The sequence below is a fragment of the Pituophis catenifer genome, unplaced genomic scaffold (assembly GCF_029215685.1).
Source record: "Pituophis catenifer annectens isolate HBS135680 unplaced genomic scaffold, rPitCat1.0.hap2 SCAF_4, whole genome shotgun sequence".
Lineage (NCBI taxonomy): Eukaryota > Metazoa > Chordata > Lepidosauria > Squamata > Colubridae > Pituophis > Pituophis catenifer.
Window position 1 is genome coordinate 78,531,226 of NW_027256884.1, and position 18,684 is coordinate 78,549,909.

General features: G+C 36.4%; 1 protein-coding gene across 5 annotated transcripts in view; it reads right to left on the minus strand.

The window, feature by feature from the left end:
- ITSN1 (intersectin 1) overlaps nucleotides 1–18,684 on the minus strand; it is a 103,142-nt gene that overhangs the window by 70,136 nt on the left and 14,322 nt on the right. For all 5 annotated transcript variants that reach the window (XM_070944325.1, XM_070944326.1, XM_070944324.1 and 2 more), the window contains exons 5-8: nucleotides 15,832–15,895; nucleotides 7,243–7,403; nucleotides 6,112–6,288; nucleotides 3,927–4,020 (exon numbers count right to left, since the gene is read on the minus strand). In XM_070944325.1, the coding sequence (XP_070800426.1) occupies nucleotides 3,927–4,020; nucleotides 6,112–6,288; nucleotides 7,243–7,403; nucleotides 15,832–15,895 (496 nt within the window). The remainder of the gene's footprint in view (nucleotides 1–3,926; nucleotides 4,021–6,111; nucleotides 6,289–7,242; nucleotides 7,404–15,831; nucleotides 15,896–18,684) is intronic.

The window sequence follows — 18,684 nt, forward strand, 5'->3', positions numbered from 1 at the left end:
TATCTCCACCCACTTTCCTACAAAATTGCCATACACAACAATTCTTAATATCTTTAATCTACTGCCCGCCCTACTAAAAAAAAAATATTCCGTTATATAGAAAAAATCAATAGCTTTAAGTTTATAATCCATATAATATCTTCTTTGATGTCTTTCCACTAGATTGTTGAGTACATCATCCATATTAGGGTAACATAGCATCCTAGTAGCAACAGATTGTTCAAAATCCTCAGTTATCATCTGCCCCCATCAGTAATAAATCTCCTCATATATATATAAAAAAAGGAAAACAACCACCCGAGTGACATTATAATTATATTCCATATAATATCTGTAATTGTGGTTTTCTTCAGGATTATTAATTCCCATCATCATAATGGGTAACAACCAGATCTTCTGCGTGCCCCAGCGTAGCTCTCTTGCCTTATAGCTCAACATAAATATAATACATTTATCAATAAAAAGAAATCCAAAATAGATAATTCCAATCCAACCAATTTAAGGCTCTTTTCACATCCCAAAATTACGGCATTGCAGAGGTCTGTCACTCTCCTCAGGATAATGTTAACCAATACTTTGCCTCAGCTATCATTTCATATATTCATTCATTTTTTTAAAAAAAAAACTGGCTTCACTGTTGCTTAATTTAGAAATTTTTATTTTTGTAAGACCTATTCCTTTTTTTCTTTTCCTTTTGTGGGCTTGATCTCCATCCTAATTTCCTTTCTGCAAATTGTATATCGACTGATTGATTTTCATTCTGCTTTGTGACTTGATCTTGTTGGTTTTGCTTTTGTAACTCATATTTCTTTTCTATCAATTGTATATCAGCTAATTGATTTCCATGCTTGTCTGTGACTTGATGAATCATGATCACATTAGAATCCGATGCCACCTTTCTTTTATTTGTAGATAATCCAGCTGAGGTGTCTAAAGAATCCAAAGGCAATTTGTCTACAGAAGCCTCTATAATTCGATATTTTCCCTTTATTTCCAATTCCTTCTGCTTATCCTGTATTGTGCATAAAGATGTTGAATTCATTTTCAAAATTTTTTGATAAAATTCTTCCGCTTTTTCAACAGTATTTAATTGATATCCTTCTCCTTGATATCTCAATATAATACCAACTGGAGCATCCCACCTGAATAGAATATTTCTTTTTTTAAGTTCAGTCACCAGAAAACCAAATTTCTTTCTTTCCAATAACATCTTGGGCGGGAGCTCTTTGTATATCCAAATCTTTCTTCCAAACCATTGCAAAGTAAGTTGTAAGAATTTTGCACAATATTATTTCTTATCTCCTTATCTGTAAAATAAATCACCACATCTCTAGGCAATTGCCTTTGCTTTGCAGTCCAGGAATTTATTCTAAACTCTATCGATCCTACAAAATACTTCCTCAGGTTGAACCTTTAAAATCCCAGCCAGAATTTCAGAAGATATTTTCCTTAAATCATCTCTGTTATTTTCCTGCAGTCCTCTCAGTCTAATCGCATATTCAGTGAAATTGTATTGCATCATTAAAACTTCTCTTTCAATCCTCTGTTGCAAATTTTCTGCATTACAAGTCTTTTGATCAGCCTCCATTTTAGGTTTTTCTTCTAAGCTATTATCTTGAGTATTTGTCAAGTCATTTTCAATTTTTTGTATTCTATTGTCCAAATTGTCCTCAATTTCTTCCATTTTAGACTCTAATAAATTAATATTTGCATCCAACTGGATCATAAATTATGTAAAACCATTAGCCATTTTTATAATCTTTCGTTCCAAAATATCAAACTTTGATTGCACCAATTCTTTAATTTCCTGCTTAAATTTTTCAAAGTTCTGATTCACAATCTCATCCCTTCTTACAATCTCCTCCAAGAGAAATTCTATTATGTTAAAATCAGGTTTCTGAGACTGGACATTTAGAACTTGTTCATGTAGTTTGTTAATGGGGGAATCCCCCCCCCACTGCTTGTTTGTCCGGCTTTATAAGTCTCAATGCCATGTTTCCGTCCAGACAAACTTTTTTTAGAAAAGAAAAGAAAAGCAGAGAGAAAAAAGCTTCTTTCCAGCCAAGATCAATATCAAATCTCCAGGAGAAAAAAAACACAAAAGTGAAGTTTTACCTTCAATTGTAGCCAAGAGTATCTATTCCGCTACTTTGTAATAATAGAAAACGGAAGGACTTTACCTTTCAGCCCCTTCTCAAGCCTTGGCAGTCGCCATTTTTAAAAATTCTTTTTTCCTTCTTCCCTTCTTGAATAACTTTTATAAAATAAATGAAATACTTGCGATTCAGGATCACAGGTCCAACTCACGTCCTCTTTAATTAATCTGTTAAATTTGTAGGCTTGTTCTTGTCGCCTAGCTCTGCATAAGCAGAGGTCTCCCAAAGCCCGGAGCGGCGGCTAGGGAAATGGGGAGTCTCATCTGCTCCGTCCCCAAAAGTAAAAAAAAAACTTTTGGGGCTACGCAGAGAGATCTACCCGCCCTAGCCGGCTCTATCTCCATTTCCTCGTGGAAACGGAGTTTTTTCGAGCCGCCATTCCGTTGTGAAGGCGGCTCTTTACAGGCAATGGGGCTGGCGATCCCAAGGGATCATCTGGCGGCGACAAGCAGCAAACCAGAAGTCCACATCTTTATTCTTAAATGGTTAAATTTCTTTATACTGAAATTTGTTTGTTTGGCAAAAGGGAGTTTGTTTTATCCTATGTCAGCAACTCAGTGTCCCCAAAACTTCTTGGATTGCAATTCAAAGCCTTCTCATCAAACATGGACTAATTTGATGTCCATCACATTTAAAGGAATCTGTTTAGGAAAAGCTGGCCTATAAGATTTTTGGCAGTGAATCTTTAGAAAGGAAAGGAATCCCTGCGGATTTTATTCTGCTACCAGTAGCTGTAATTGACTACAGGGGGTGGCGCTCATCAGTTTCAAGGACGTTGAGCCAGTGTTGTCGGAAGATATTTCCATCATCATGTGGCCAGCATGATGTCAGGGAGTGCTGTTTCTTCCTAACTGAAGTGGTACCTATTTATCTATTTGCATTTGCATGCTTTTGAATTGCTAGTTGACAGAAACTGGGTGAAGATGGGAGCTCACCCTGTTGTGCGATGGTCAGCTTCCAGCCAACAAGTCCAGTGTCTTAAACACTGAGTCATCGTGCTACCCTTTAGGCATTATAAATATTTCCAGAATTCAAATTTATTACGATTTATGAATATACCAGATTTATTCAATTATAAGCCTTATATTCAGGTCAATATTGCAACAAGATTTAAATTGCAATAATTAATAAAACTTGTATTGTTACCTTATCTCCTAAATAACAATGCTTTTTATAAAATTATACTTTAAGATAAAACATGGCAAAAACCCGAGTAAATATATATTAATGAATTTTTGTGAAATACTATACATGATGGAATAAAATGGAGAATTTCAGTACCAAAAACAGATGTAAAGGAAGGAGAAAGTTGTATCCAAACATTGGCATAATCAAAATAAATGGAGAACTTATTACATGGTAACAGGAATAGTTAGGAGTATAAATCACATCTAGCTAATTACTTTTCCAGATAAATCCAAATCTTATTATTTATACAAAAGTTTAATCTATGAATATCTTTTCACAACAAAACAGATGTTCAATATAAAGCATATTAAAGACTATATAATTATTCTTCTACACAATTCTAATTAGTGATCATAATAAAAATTCTATTCTAGTCTACACAAACAAGCTTTTCAACAGAATGAATCCTTTAATTTTAGATTTTTGAAGTGCCTTGTTATATGCAAAGAGTTCATCTCTGATACCACTAATTCACAAGCGGTCTTCTTAAATTTAGTGAAAACATTTGTATCTGAGTATCTGCAGGAGTGACATTTTTGACAAAGCTGCCAAAGTACTTTAGAACAAAACAGTCATACTTACCCAGCTACATCAAATGATTGTGCTTTTTGCAGCTTTGCATTTAGTTGGGATCCTCCACCAGATCTACTGAAGGAAGAACTCTTTGGCAATGTTGCTGAAACATAATAATTATGCTTTAAATTTGATGAAATTAAATGATTAATACACAAATTATTTTACCTTAAATTGCCATTATCAAATATACTTTTTGATATAAACAGATTACAATATTGCTTATAACATTCTAAACTATTTTTAAAAAGTACAAAGGATCTTAAAAATTAATATTAAAAACATATAGCAATAGCACTTAGACTTATATACCGCTTTATAGTGCTGTACAGCCCTCTCTAAGTGGTTTTACAGAGTCAGCATATTGCCCCCCAACAATTTGGGTCCTCATTTTACCCACCTCAGAAGGATGGAAGGCTGAGTCAACCTTGAGCCTGGTGGGATTTGAACTGCTAAATTGCAGGCAGCCGGCAGGCAGCAGAAGTAGCCTGCAGTACTGCACTCTAACCACTGCACCACCAAGGCTATTAAAATATATATTAATCAATTAAACAAAATATGAATTGATAATAACAGATCTCTTCATTAATTAAAGAATCTGACTACAAGTATATTAAACAAGGGTTAGAGTTGTACGATATTGATTGTGACATCCCCAGTAAACCACAATGATGCCAAAATGATGTCATTTCCACTGTGAAGTCATCACACAAACACTATTATCTTTTTGCAATCTTGATATCTGATACAATTACTTAAACTGCAGCATTTGCCTGATTTCATAATGGACAAGTCATTTTCTATCCATACTTCCGTGTGGCATGGATATGATCCATGGTATTGATGTATCTATTTAATAAAGATATTTTATTTTCTGTGGGCTGGGTACAGTACAATAAAATTGTTTATACAAAATTAATTCCCTATGTATTCCTTTCATGTAATTACATATTCCTTGAATAGTTTTCTGCCAAGGCTCAAGATAAGGCTTGGAATGTATAAGCAGTATATTACAGTAAAAGGAAGAGAAACCAAACCCACACTGTATTAAGCTACAATTCATTTAATCAGTTTATAGAATGAAAGCCAACTTTCATTCTATAGATAGATTTTACAGTATTATATGGCAAACAAACCAAATTTTGGCTTAGTACAATGTGGAAACTGAACCACTAATTAGATATTATTTATAAAAGTGGAAGACAATTTAGGCCAAGCAACACTTTATTTAGAAAGATATCAATCTCATATCTAATATTAGGTTTGCTTAAATAGGTTAATATATTCACTTGCCTTTATAATGTTTTAACATGGTTTAATCAGTACTTAAAAGACCTGGAAAAGCCAATCAGTCTAATTTTTCATGGAAAAAATGATTAGCTTGTTAAAATTAATCAAATTAACAAAGATTTAGTGATTATTACAAAAAGTTAATAGAAATCTGAATGAATCAGGAATGCAACTTTGTAATTCTGAATACTGTTAAACTCATGAATATTTGATGTAAGATACTGTAATATTTTGCTATGCTGTTATACATAAAAATTGATAAAGAGTCATGTAAGTATATTGCAGGCACTAAGACTCTGCAGTCCTTGGATTAAATTGCACAGGAACAGTCTGATCCTAAAAAAAAAAGGTGGGGTTGTTTTAGTGTTGCAGACAGATGTTAAGTTCACACTCTCCAAAGAATCTTTGAGAAACCAAATCTGAATACACTGTATATACCTCTAATATATACTATTCAGTAGTGGGTTCCAACCGATACTCTTTGCGCACGCGCTTTGCGTGCAATTGCTCCGCGCAAGCATGTTAGGTTTCTGGCCAGCTGAGGTGCGGCAAGCCACTCTGCCGCGCCTATCAGCTGGGCTAAAAACCAAGAAATAAAGGTGGAAAAAAGCGGGGGCGGGTGGGAGGACCCAGCTCCCAGTCACAGAGAACCGGGTCAGTGACATCACAGCGTCACCGCTACCAGCTCAGCCGAACTGGGCTGAACCGGGAGCAACTCACCACTGATACTATTCAATAAGAAAACAATGTATTATAAGTTTAACAGATAACATCCAGGGTAGAATTTCACTGATGTCATACATAAATATGTGATTCCATTTTAAAACACAAATTACTTTTCTTTTAAATATAAAATAGAATATGTACAAACTCTGGAAATCTAAATGTTGATAATTCAGCATACCGGGATGACCATAAGGTGGTAGAGGTTGGATTACAGCTGGTGCTCCATTAGCAACAGGAGGCACAGCTGCTGTAGGAACAGATACTAAAGGTGGAGACATTCCCACAACTGGTATGGATGTCATTGGCCCTGGAGCAACAGTTGCAAGAGGTGGTATACTGGAGAGACCGCTTATTCCTGTAAGAGAAGTTTTCATAATTATCATTGCTGGCCAGCTACAAAGACTTTTATTACAATGATCTATATGAATGATCCTTCAATAAGTATAGGACCAAAATGGGAAAAAATGTTCTGATTCTGGAGCAAACCAGACTAAGGAAGATTTTCCAAAAGAACAGTATTTGAAACAATGTTTCTCCATAGGGAAAGAGAATTTGAAAAAAAATTCTTGGCTCCTGTGTTTTTCAAGTTGGGATCACAAGAGTAGATCAAGTTGTAGACCAAGGGGGATTATTTTTTAAAAAGGTTTAAAATGTTTTTATATTTCCCTTAACAAACAATGAAAAATGCAATCAAAATGGCAAAAATGCCCATTGGATCAAATGACCTTGCATTTGCAATCATATGGTTCACTTAACCATCATAAAAATGGTTGTAAAATCAAGTCAACATGGTGCCTCAACTTATAACCATAATGACATACAACTGCAATTCCAATCCCAATTGTGGTCATAAGTCCAGGACTACCTGTGAAAGACTGGAAACCTCTTATGGATTTTTTTTGCTGAAAATGGAAAAATGTCAAATGGTAATTTCTGGATTTGAGGACTGAAAAGGATTCAAAAAGGAGCTGAAGGGATTATTGTGATGTTAAAGGGGGAGAAGGGATAATGAATCTGTAACTGCTATAAAGAAGGGTAGAAGATCATTTATTATAATTTTCTTTAACTGCATTGTTTTCTATTTTTTTTCTTTTTCTTCCTAAATTTCTGTATTTGTCTTCTATTCAAATAACTCTTAACAACAATTAAAACTGCTGACCAGAGACATTTATATTACAAGATGAAAAGCTATATGAAATGTTCATTACAATTGTATTAAAGTGATCTCTAAATAGAATGACAGTATGTAGACAACATGAAATCTACAAAGTACTTCAGGAAGATGATATAATATATAAAATATTCTTACCAAATCCTGGTGTGGTAGAAATAACAATGGGAGGCTGCTTCATAATAGGAGGTAATACAGAAGGGAGCTGATAACCTTGTAGCTTTAGTTTGATAAGTTTCATAGCTATAGAAAATTCCAGTTGGTCCATTCTCCCATCATTGTTCATATCTGCCAGAGCCCTAGAATGATCAGCATTTTTAAAAATATCTTGTCATGTGATGTTTTTATACTACGATAGACATTGGTCTACATAGTCAAGTATTATATAATGTGATAGCATCAGTTTTCAAAGAGTGATTTTAAAGTTCTAGAACAAGGCTATACAACATGCACTCTGCCAAACAGCCTTGTGTGGCCCACCAGCATTTTTTTAAAGAAATTAAGTCTGCTATCATAAACATTACCACCACCATTATGAAAGTCACACTGCCAAGCATTTCCAACACCTCTAGGCTTCACACACATTGCCAACTCCATATTGTTGTGCTATTTCTGGATGGCTAACAACTGATCAACATCACAACTATTCTTTAGTGGCCTATGATCATTTCTAAGGTATTGATCTGGTTCTTTCCCCCCTAAGAGATGTGCAAGCCTTCTCTAGAATAGTCTCCCTCTATGCAAGACTCTTTAAACTAGCTTTTCTTTAACATAATAACTCCAGATGTATTGGATTTCAACTTCCTTTATTCACCAATCATTCTGGTTGGCAGCACTGTAATCCAACAGATCTAGAAGACAACAGGTTCAAAAAGTTGATCTAAAACACATTGTCTGAGCTAAATCTATTCTAATATTTATTCTTAACTAACATATCCTGAGAATTTACTAGAAACCAGACTACCAAGTAAAACAGCGTTATTAAAATAAATAACTCTACAGGTTATTGCATGCAATCCTCAAATTATACCACAATTAATTGGAGAAAATATTTCATTTTGGTAAGCTCTGCTAAACATACAAAGAGCAAATTGCCTGCAAAGGCTTAAAAGTAAAATTATGCATTATGAGTGACTTGGATCTCTCATCAAAAGCTGTGTTAGTGTAGCTAGGAATGATGACTTCTGGCTGATGTCGAGGCGATATCGGATATGAGGAGCAGGTCTCCGCACTCCCATGCCAAGGTCTCCGTTGGAGGGCACTGAAAGGAGTTAAAGCCACCCTGTAGGGGTGGTGAAGAAAAGAGGGGTGCCCTGTAGTTCGGGGAGAGCAGCAACTCTCCTGCTGGACTCATGGCTTCTTCCCTCTCCCTTGACAAGAAGAGGCAGCTATCATGGCTGCCACGAAGCTGGGATAGCTGAGGCAATAAAGAAATGTGCAGGAGTGGTGCAGATGAACAGTGATTGGAGCTGAGTGAGAAGATTCCTTCTTTTTAGACCTTAACTTTAAAGAAAAAAAGAAAGAGGAAAATCCAGGAAAAGAGACTCTTAGAACTATTTTTTAAAGCAGTGAACTACCATAGAGAGAAAAATCCTAGACCTGAAAGAAAGGAACTAAGGAAAGAAAAGCTAAAGACCTTTAAAACATAGAAAGGCATTAAAAAATGCTGGACTATTTACTTGAATTTACTTGAATAGTTGACCTTGCTTCCATAAACTAGTTAAATTTGGATTAATCAAATCTATAAGACTTGAAACAACACTGAAACCTAAGCTGAGGGAGCCATCAACTGGTGAATGGAGTACACCAGACCTCTACAAGTTTAGAAAAACTATTTGATGAGAGAAATAAATAACATTCATCTTGAGGATTATAGTGACACTTACTGTTCCATAACTACTGTATTTTTCGGACTATAAGATGCACTTCCCCCCACCAAAAAAAGAGGGTGAGAATCTGGGTGCATCTTATAGTCCGAATGTAGCCCCGCCCACCCGCCAGCCCACACCCTTCGGACATTTTCGGCCTCTGCACGTCACATTTTGGGGCGGTTCCAGGCAGCAGAGATCTGGGTCAGGGCACAGCCTGAAGAATGAACCTCTTCAGGATGGTCTTGCGGGGGGGGAGGAATCTGCCCGGCAGCTTTGGTGAACAAGGCGGGCCCCACAGTTCACGGCTGGTCCCCAGTGGGCAGCTCAGGGCAGACAATGGCCATGATGGCTTCACTCCCCCACAATGTGAGGAGCCACAGCCACCACCTAAGCACTCTCCGCACCCGGGAGCCGAGCGGAGCAGAAGCCCCTAAAGTGAAATGTCCCTCCTTTCCAGCCACCGCCGCCCGTTGGTCCAATGCAATTCGCAGAGCCACATTTCAGGCATGGGCTGGTTCCCCTGCAATGTGCATCGAGGAACCAGGGAGGAAAGCATTTTCAGGTGGCAGTGCCAGCCGCACGCCACATTTTTGGATTCGGGGAGGGAATCGCAGTGCTGCCACCTGAAAATGCTTTCTTCCCTGATGTACATTCGGGGAGAACAGAGCTGGGAAGGGCGGTGGAGGGGGGTTGATCCGTCATTTGAAGGGGAGGGGGAAGATGCACGCTCTTAACTTTGCATGCACCGTGGTTGGTGTTGGAGGAGAGGCTGAGGAGCTGGGAGTGCTGGTGCTCTGGCCCTCTGCCCCCCCACCCTCAGGCTGCCCCTATGACTTTGTCTCCCTGGAATGGCTGCAGCAATGGCTGGACGAATCAACGCTCCCCCCCCAAAGCCATCAACAACATAGCCTGTTTGTGCTCCCACGGCAAGCTGCACCCGGATAAGATCTCCACTGTCAAATGGGTCTCAGAGGACATGGCTGACTACTTCTATAAGAGATACGGGGGAGGACATAGGCTGACCGGGGGGGGGATGCTATCCTGGACCAGGCTGAATAGGTAATCCCTGATTTACAACTAAAATTGAGCCCAAAATTTCCATAGCTAAGCAAGGCAGTTATTAAGTGAGTTGTGCTCCATGTTTATGACCTTTTCAGTCACTGTTGTTAAATGAATCTCTGCAGTTGTTAAGTGACTCATGTAATTAAGTGAATCTGGCTTGCCCCGTTGACTTTCCTTGTCAGAAGCCAATTGGGAAGGCTACAAATGGTGATCACATGGTCATGGGGATGCTGCAATGGCATGAATGTAAAAACTGGTCATAAATAACTTTTTACAATGCCGCTGTAACTTCCAATGGTCACAAATCGAATAGTTGTAAGTCAAGAACTACTTGTATCAGGTGAGTGTCTTTCTTTTGGAGAGTTAGGTGTGTACTTTGTGGGATCTTATGCTATCCTTGACTGCTCTAATCAGTACAGTGATAAGGAGCAGTCACTTCCAGCTGCAAATAATGTACTATCAATATCCTTTCCTGAAAGTGTGATCTGGCCACTTACTTGTATAATAATTACCTATGAGGGATACCCTTGAGGGAAACCCAGAAACTGCAATAGGACCAGAATGTAATAGCAAACTCTTGTGAGAAGTTTGCTATTAGTCTGCTCCTCCTAGCAGAAGCAATACTTGTTCTGGCAAAAATTCATTTGTAACATATAGATTTCCAGATTCGTTCAATTTAAAGTGCATGTCTTAAATGGGACATGCCTATTGGAAGCAGCAGTTTTTCCCTTGTGTTAGGAACTGGGAGTCCTGAATTTTTTTCTGCAAATGCAGCTGGAGGCTTCGTTGGAATTTAATACAGTACCACCAACTATTCTATGGCACAACTTTTCCTTCAAAATTCAGACCATTCTCTTCTTAGCATGTATTAAGATCTAAAAACTTAACTTTTATATTCTTATCTTTTTTCACTGAGGTCTTTGTTCTCAAGAATTGCATTAGTATTATTTTTAATTAGGAATATTTAGGAAAGTTGTGATTTTATGGATTATTTTATTTATATGCTTAATTGACACAGGCTGGAAAAGATATATGGTATATGTTTATTTTGTTGAAAATATCTATATACCTATGTACAGTCATGGCCGTAAATGTTGGTACTCCTGAAATTTTTCCAGAAAATGAAGTATTTCTCACAGAAAAGTATTGCAGTAACATATGTTTTGCTATACACATGTTTATTCCCTTTGTGTGTATTAGAACAAAACCAAAAAAGGGAGGAAAAAAAGCAAATTGGACATAATGTCACACAAAACTCCAAAAATGGGCTGGACAAAATCATTGGCACCCTTTACTTAATATTTGGTTGCACACCCTTTGGAATAAATAACTGAAATCAGTCGCTTCCAATAACCATCAATAAGCTTCTTACACCTCTCACCCGGAATTTTGGACCACTCTTCCTTTGCAAACTGCTCCAGATCTCTCTTATTGGAAGGGAACCTCTTCCCAACAGCAATTTTAAGATCTCTCCACAGGTGTTCAATGGGATTGAGATCTGGACTCATTGCTGGCCACTTCAGAATTCTCCAGCGCTTTGTTGCCATCCATTTCTGGGTGCTTTTTGACATATGTTTGGGGCCATTGTCCTGCTGGAAGACCCAAGATCTCTGACGCAAACCCAGCTTTCTAATACTGGGCTCTACAATGCGACCCAAAGTCCTTTGGTAATCCTCAGATTTCATGATGCCTTGCACACATTCAAGGCACCCAGCGCTAGAGGCAGCAAAACAACCCCAAAACATCAGTGAACCTCCACCATATTTCACTGTAGGTACTGTGTTCTTTTCTTTGTAGGCCTCATTCCATCTGTGGTAAACAATAGAATGATGTGCTTTATCAAAAAGCTCTATCTTGGTCTGGGCAAACAAGACGTTTGCCCAGAAGGATTTTGGCTTACTCAAGTACATGTTGGCAAACTGTAGTCTTGCTTTTTTATATCTCTGTGTCAGCAGTGGGGTCCTCCTGGGTCTCCTCCCATAGCGTTTCATTTCATTTAAATGTCGACGGATAGTTCGTGCTGACACTGATGCTCCCTGAGCCTGCAGGACAGCTTGAATTGCTTTGGAACTTGTTTGGGGCTGCTTATCCACCATCTGGACTATCCTGCGTTGGCACCTTTCATCAATTTTTCTCTTCCGTCCACGCCCAGGGAGATTAGCTACAGTGCCATGGGTTGCAAACTTCTTGATAATGTTGCGCACTGTGGACAAAGGCAAATCTAGATCTCTGGAGACGGACTTGTAACCCTGAGATTGGTGATATTTGTCCACAATTTTGGTTCTCAAGTCCTCAGACTTCTCCTCTTTCTGTTGCCATGCTTAGTGTGGCACACACAGACACACAATGCAAAGACTAAGTGAACTTCTCTCCTTTTTATCTGCTTTCAGGTGTGAGTTTTATATTGCCCACACCTGTTACTTGCCCCAGGTGAGTTTAAAGGAGCATCACATGCTTGAAACAATCTTATTTATCCACAATTTTGAAAGGGTGCCGATGATTTTGTCCAGCCCATTTTTGGAGTTTTGTGTGACATTATGTCCAATTTGCTTTTTTCCTCCCTTTTTTGGTTTTGTTCTAATACAACAAAGGGAATAAACATGTGTATAGCAAAACATGTGTTACTGCAATACTTTTCTGTGAGAAATACTTAATTTTCTGGAAAAATTTCAGGGGTGCCAACATTTACGACTATGACTGTATATCTATATACTCTTCTTTCATGACAGCAGTCTAGAATCAACTGCTAGGGACCAAATATGATATAATCTATTTGTAGCTAAGGTAAAGATTCTCCTCGCACATATGTGCTAGTCGTTCCCGACTCTAGGGGGTAGTGCTCATCTCTGTTTCAAAGCCGAAGAGCCAGCGCTGTCCAAAGACGTCTCCGTGGTCATGTGGCTGGCATGACTAAACGCCAAAGGCGCATGGAACGCTGTTACCTTCCCACCAAAGGTAGTCCCTATTTTTCTACTTGCATTTTTACATGCTTTTGAACTGCTAGGTTGGCAGAAGCTGGAACAAGTAATGGAAGTTCACCCCGTTACGCGGTACTAGGGATTTGAACCGCTGAACTGCCGACCATTCTATCACCACTCAGTGTCTTAGCCACTGAGCCACCGCGTCCCTATGATATTTGTAGCTATTTAGTACTTAATATTACTATGAACTTTGAATGTTAAGAAGGTAAATACTAGAGATTTTCAAGATTAACAGATATCCTAAATGAAATTGTTTCAAATAAATTGTAACACGCTATTTATGCTAATGTGGTACAGAACAGAGCCAATTATTTTCTTCATTATTTTCATACATTACTCCTGTCTTTAACGTTTTTGCCAGTTAGTGACCAACAGTAAGCAGTTGGTCATGGTTTTCTTCTTATTAGACAGTCATACTCCAAATTCTTTACCAGGAATGGAACCAAAATTAAATCTAAAATTAATCTTAATGAATTAATGTAAAATCAATTGGTGTTTTAAAACTGCTGATAACACTAAAATTAATATCACTTGGCATATTACTGATACAGAATGAAATTATTTAAAATGATAATACTTTCTCGGCTTCTATTTGAAACTAACAAGAACTGAATCAGAGCCACAAGGCAGGGTTATCAAGTTTTAATTTTCATTGCAAAAGAGGGGATGAAAATAGTTAAAACTGTGCTTTCTTTTTAAGAGGACCCCTATATTATTAAACCACACACAATAAGCAATTTTAAAGGAAGTCTGTTTTATCACCTTATATGCTCAAAACATTCTCAATGTTGAACTGGACTGTGGCTGTAACAGGAAGTATGGAAATAATTACTCTTGACAGTGCTAAAATATTTATCTCTTTCGCATAGGAAAATGTTATCAATTTCACAGAAATGCTAAGGTTGTGTTTACAAAAGGAAAAGTATAAACTGTCTACTAATATTTTCCGTTTGCTTCTCTCTATCATTTATTAAGGTAGCGAAGTTGTATACAAAAGCAACAGCCACAGCTAATCCAATAACAATAACTGAACAATAACACATAATAAAAAAAATTAGCTAAAGCCTAAAGGTAGATGCCTAATTCTACACTCTAAATATATAACATTGCATATGTTACATAGCATTTTATAAAAATTGATAAAAATGAAGTTGAAATATCTATCTACAAAATACTACATAGTATTTTCATCATCTAATTCTCTATTCCATCTCTACTACTTATAGTATCAAGACTAATCAAACTGATTAAATTAATCAAAACTAAAATCCTAAAGAACATAATTTTCAGAAAATATGTTGGAACAGTACAGCTATTTAAATTTAGTTACTATTTCAAAAACCATTTGAGTTTCATTTCATTATAAATCTTAACCTTTATAATAAATTGACTTAATTATTAGAGATTATGTTTAAAAGACTAGTATTTTACCACTTTTTTCAAAGCTCAAAAAAATTTAAACATCCAGTTACATATTCCAAAATATTATAAGATGCAAACAAAAATTATTACAATACATTGTTTTTATCTTCCCATATTATCAACATTTACATCACAAATATATTTATTTATTTATTTATTTATTTGTTTGTTTGTTTGTTTCCATTTCTATACCGCCCTTCTCCAAATAGGACTCAGGGCGGTGAACAGCCAAAGTAAAAAACGGAACATACAAAATTTAAAAAACAGTTTAAAATAATTAAATATTTTGGCCGTAAATTAAAACAACCCAATTTAAAACCAATTTAAAATTTAACTCAAGCCAGCCCAGCTACTTAAAATAAATAGGTTTTCAGGGCCCGACGAAAAATCCGGAGGTCTGTTATTGTACGTATCTCTGGGGGGAGGTTGTTCCAGAGGGTGGGCGCCGCCACAGAGAAGGCTCTCCCCCTGGGGGTCGCCAGCCGACATTGTCTGGCGGACGGCACCCTGAGGAGGCCCACTCTGTGCAAGCATACTGGCCGGTGGGAGGCTATTGGTGGCAGAAGGCGGTCTCGTAAGTATCAGAGTACACAAGCTGAAAATAAATCCTTATATAACAAAGAATTCTTAAATCTTCTTACTGATTTTTTAAAATAAATTAGAATATGCATTATATATAATCATATAAACATGCTAACCACAAGCTATTAAGTAACATTTTATTATTTCAGTATCTAATTATTCTCTCTAGACAATGAGAAAACTCATTCTAATATTAATGCAATATTAATATTAATGCAATATTAATATTAATGCAATATCAGGTTTTCAATTCAATTGTATAGAATGTGAAGGATGTGTGTTTGTGTTTTATGTTTATAGTTATAATGTACACTGAAGATGGCATTTAATTTCGTTGTACAAGGTGCAATGACAATAAAGTAAACTAAAGTAAGAATTTATACTATAAAGGAAATGCCTCCTTCAAATTAGGGCCATCTATTGGTAACTTCACTTCATGTAATTCTCTTCCAGGATATATTTTTGACTTCAAGTCTACAGCCTTTGTATTTCATAGTATATCATAGATAAAATTTATTTTATTTGTTTTATTTAATATTTTTATCTCATCTTCATTACTTCATTACATTATTACTTTCAAGGTGGAAAACATACAAAATGCTCCTTTCTCCTCCTATATTCCCCATAACATTCCCCCTGTGAGGTGGGTTGGGCTGACAGAGAGTCAAAATCACCAGCTGGCTTTCATGCCTAAATCGGGATTAGAATTCACAGTCTCCTGGTTTCTAGGTGAAATTTTAAAACAGAATGTCACTGTATCACCGTATTTTAAGTATTATGCCGCAAAAGCGATGAAATATCAAACTTACCATATCTGTGCCAAAATTGGTTGAGGCAAACCAGACTGAAAAAAAAAATTCCTGGCTTGATCACCTGCCAAAAAGAAATGTATTATTTCAAATATAAACTTGTATGAATAGCAATAAAAAGTAGTGGTAATGAACCTGTGGTGTCTAATGCTATTGAACTATAGTATATTCACAAATTCTCTATCATCTGCCCTGCTAGTTAGAGCATCTAAGTATAATTCCAAAGGAACCTGGAGAAACAAAAGTTCCCTTCCCCGCAGTAAATAATTAATGTTGTTCTTCTATCATATATATAGAATAGAATAGAATTCTTTATTGGCCAAGTGTGATTGGACACACAAGGATTTTGTCTTTGGTGCATATTCTCTCAGTGTACATAAAAAAATACATTCATCAAGAATCATAAGATACAACACTTAGTGATAGTCATAGGATAGTAAATAAGCAATCAAATCATACTAGGAAATAAATAAAACAATATAAATCGTATAGATACAAGCAACAAGTTTTCGTCATAAGTGGGAGGAGATGGGTAATAGGAAGGATGAGAAGAATAATAGTAATACAGTCTTAGTAAATAGTTTGACAGTGTTGGGGGAATTAGTTGTTTAGCAGTGTGATGGCATTTGGGAAAATACTGTCCTTGTATCTAGTTGTTCTGCCCTATAGCATCATTTTGAGGGTAGAAGTTGAAACAATTTATGTCCAGGATGTGAGGGGTCTGTAGATATTTTCACAGCCCTCTTTTTGACTCGTGCAATATACAGGTCCTCAATGGAAGGCAGGTTGCTAGCAATTGTTTTTCCTGCAGTTCTAATTATCCGTTGAAGTCAGTAATTCTTACAACAGTTATTGTGATAGGTCAGGATTATTCCTTCTATCATTAAATAATGTTTTCCATGTTCATTCTGGAACAGCTTTACCCATTCTTGAGCATGCCAGAAAACTCTATGTTACCAGTTTGCAAAACTACAAAAAAATTATTTTATAAAAGAAAGCAAGTGAAACTACCATGAAAATGGGATTTTTTTCTCTCTCCCAGTGGGTGGGTTTTGGGAGGAGACTGAATGGTTCTAGAGATAATCAAATGAACTAAAAATAATTTTTAAGAAACATTTTTAGTATGTTAAGTAGCAGATACCAAGAGCATAATAAAAAGGTATTTATGAAGTCTATAGTTGCTCTAAAACAAGAACCAGAACATTCCTGCTGGTTCAGATCTAGATCCTCCATATGTTTTGAAAACTGCCAAATAGTCCTGTATTATTACATATCTCTGTTTCTCCCTAACATCAGATATTTATAAGCACATTACATCATGCATATAAAGATTCCATGTAACCGTCAAAAACAGAACTACAATACTGGGTCTAGGGAACTAGCATTTTCAACGACTGTATCTATGCTTGGAATTTCTTCTAATGGAAGTGTCTCATATTTTTGATAATAGTTTTCTGAACATAGTTAAAAATCTTCTTTTTGAGAGCCACTTTCAATGTACTGTATAATACTGCCATTTTTTGTCAAATTATAGAATATTGTGAATACATTTTATTTCTGTTGTGAGTTGTTCGTTGCTATTGTTTTAGATTTTCATTTGTATTGTCATGAACAGCCCTGAATTTATTATATTCATCAAATTTAGAGACTGTCCATCTCACTTATAGAGTGACATATTAGAGTCTCTGATATAGTGATGCTAACACTTTAACCATATTTCAAATCTTTCGAATTTAGAACAAAATCTCCCATGTTCCAAATGTTTTGCTCTAAAATTTAGTTATATTTATTTATGTTAAATTTGCTGTCTAGCTCACCTGGGGCTATTCTGGATGGCTTTTATTTCATATAGTTCAATCATTCTGTCATAAGATTTTTTAAAATAAAGTCTCAAATCATGCAGATTTGGAGAGTGCAATAATTAATAAAAAACTATGCAAAGATTCCATTGCTGTTGCTATCATTTACATGTCAATAGAAGAAAGAACAGTCAATTAACAATATAATGATGTTTGCCAGTAAGTAAGCTTTCTGCTATTTTTAAATTCTCTGGTATAATATATTGTCTCATTCTGTATTTTGGAGAGGGTTGTCCCTGTGTTTTGCTTTCTATTTTAGGTAGATTTATCAAGTAGAAAATTATGGATTATATACATGCATTAAAGATAGGGTTGTTATGCTGTTGAACTTTCAAGCTACATTATATGCATTGTGAAAACAGGATTTGAAATAAGCCTGAAGACAATCATAGAGAAATATATCTGTTGTTTTTATGCAATTCACTGGCAGTAGTGAATTGAATTTATTGCTATTATTTCTTTGCTGAACTCAGTGATATTGGTTGTTGTGGGGAAGGAGATAGGCAAGACACCAAAAAATAGCAATAAATTTAGAATTCTAACATTTTAGTGATTCTTTTAAAATTACACCTCTGAGAGAATACTTTGAGCGGAACATTGTCTTGTAGGTATGAATACATTGAGTTCTGCATTACTATAACAGTGAATTTTTGCAACACTACCAGTTTGGCTGTTGGACAGAGGCTTTAGGGAAACAAACATGTTACATGTCTGAGAGATTCTTGGTCATCCAGGTCATAGTTGTCCCAGTTGACTTTTAGCTATACAATTTGGGATGAACACCCTTTGAATGGTGTGGGAATAGGAATGGATTTCCAGAGGAAAAATTGCAGACTACAGGAACCAAAAACACTACTCAGGTGACCCTGAGGACACAGATAAACCTCCAAGTGCTTCAACAACCCTCTAAAATTGGGGTGTCAAACTCAATTTCATTGAGGGCTGCATCAGGTTTGTGTTTGACCTCGGAGGGCCAGGTTGGATGTAGCCAGGG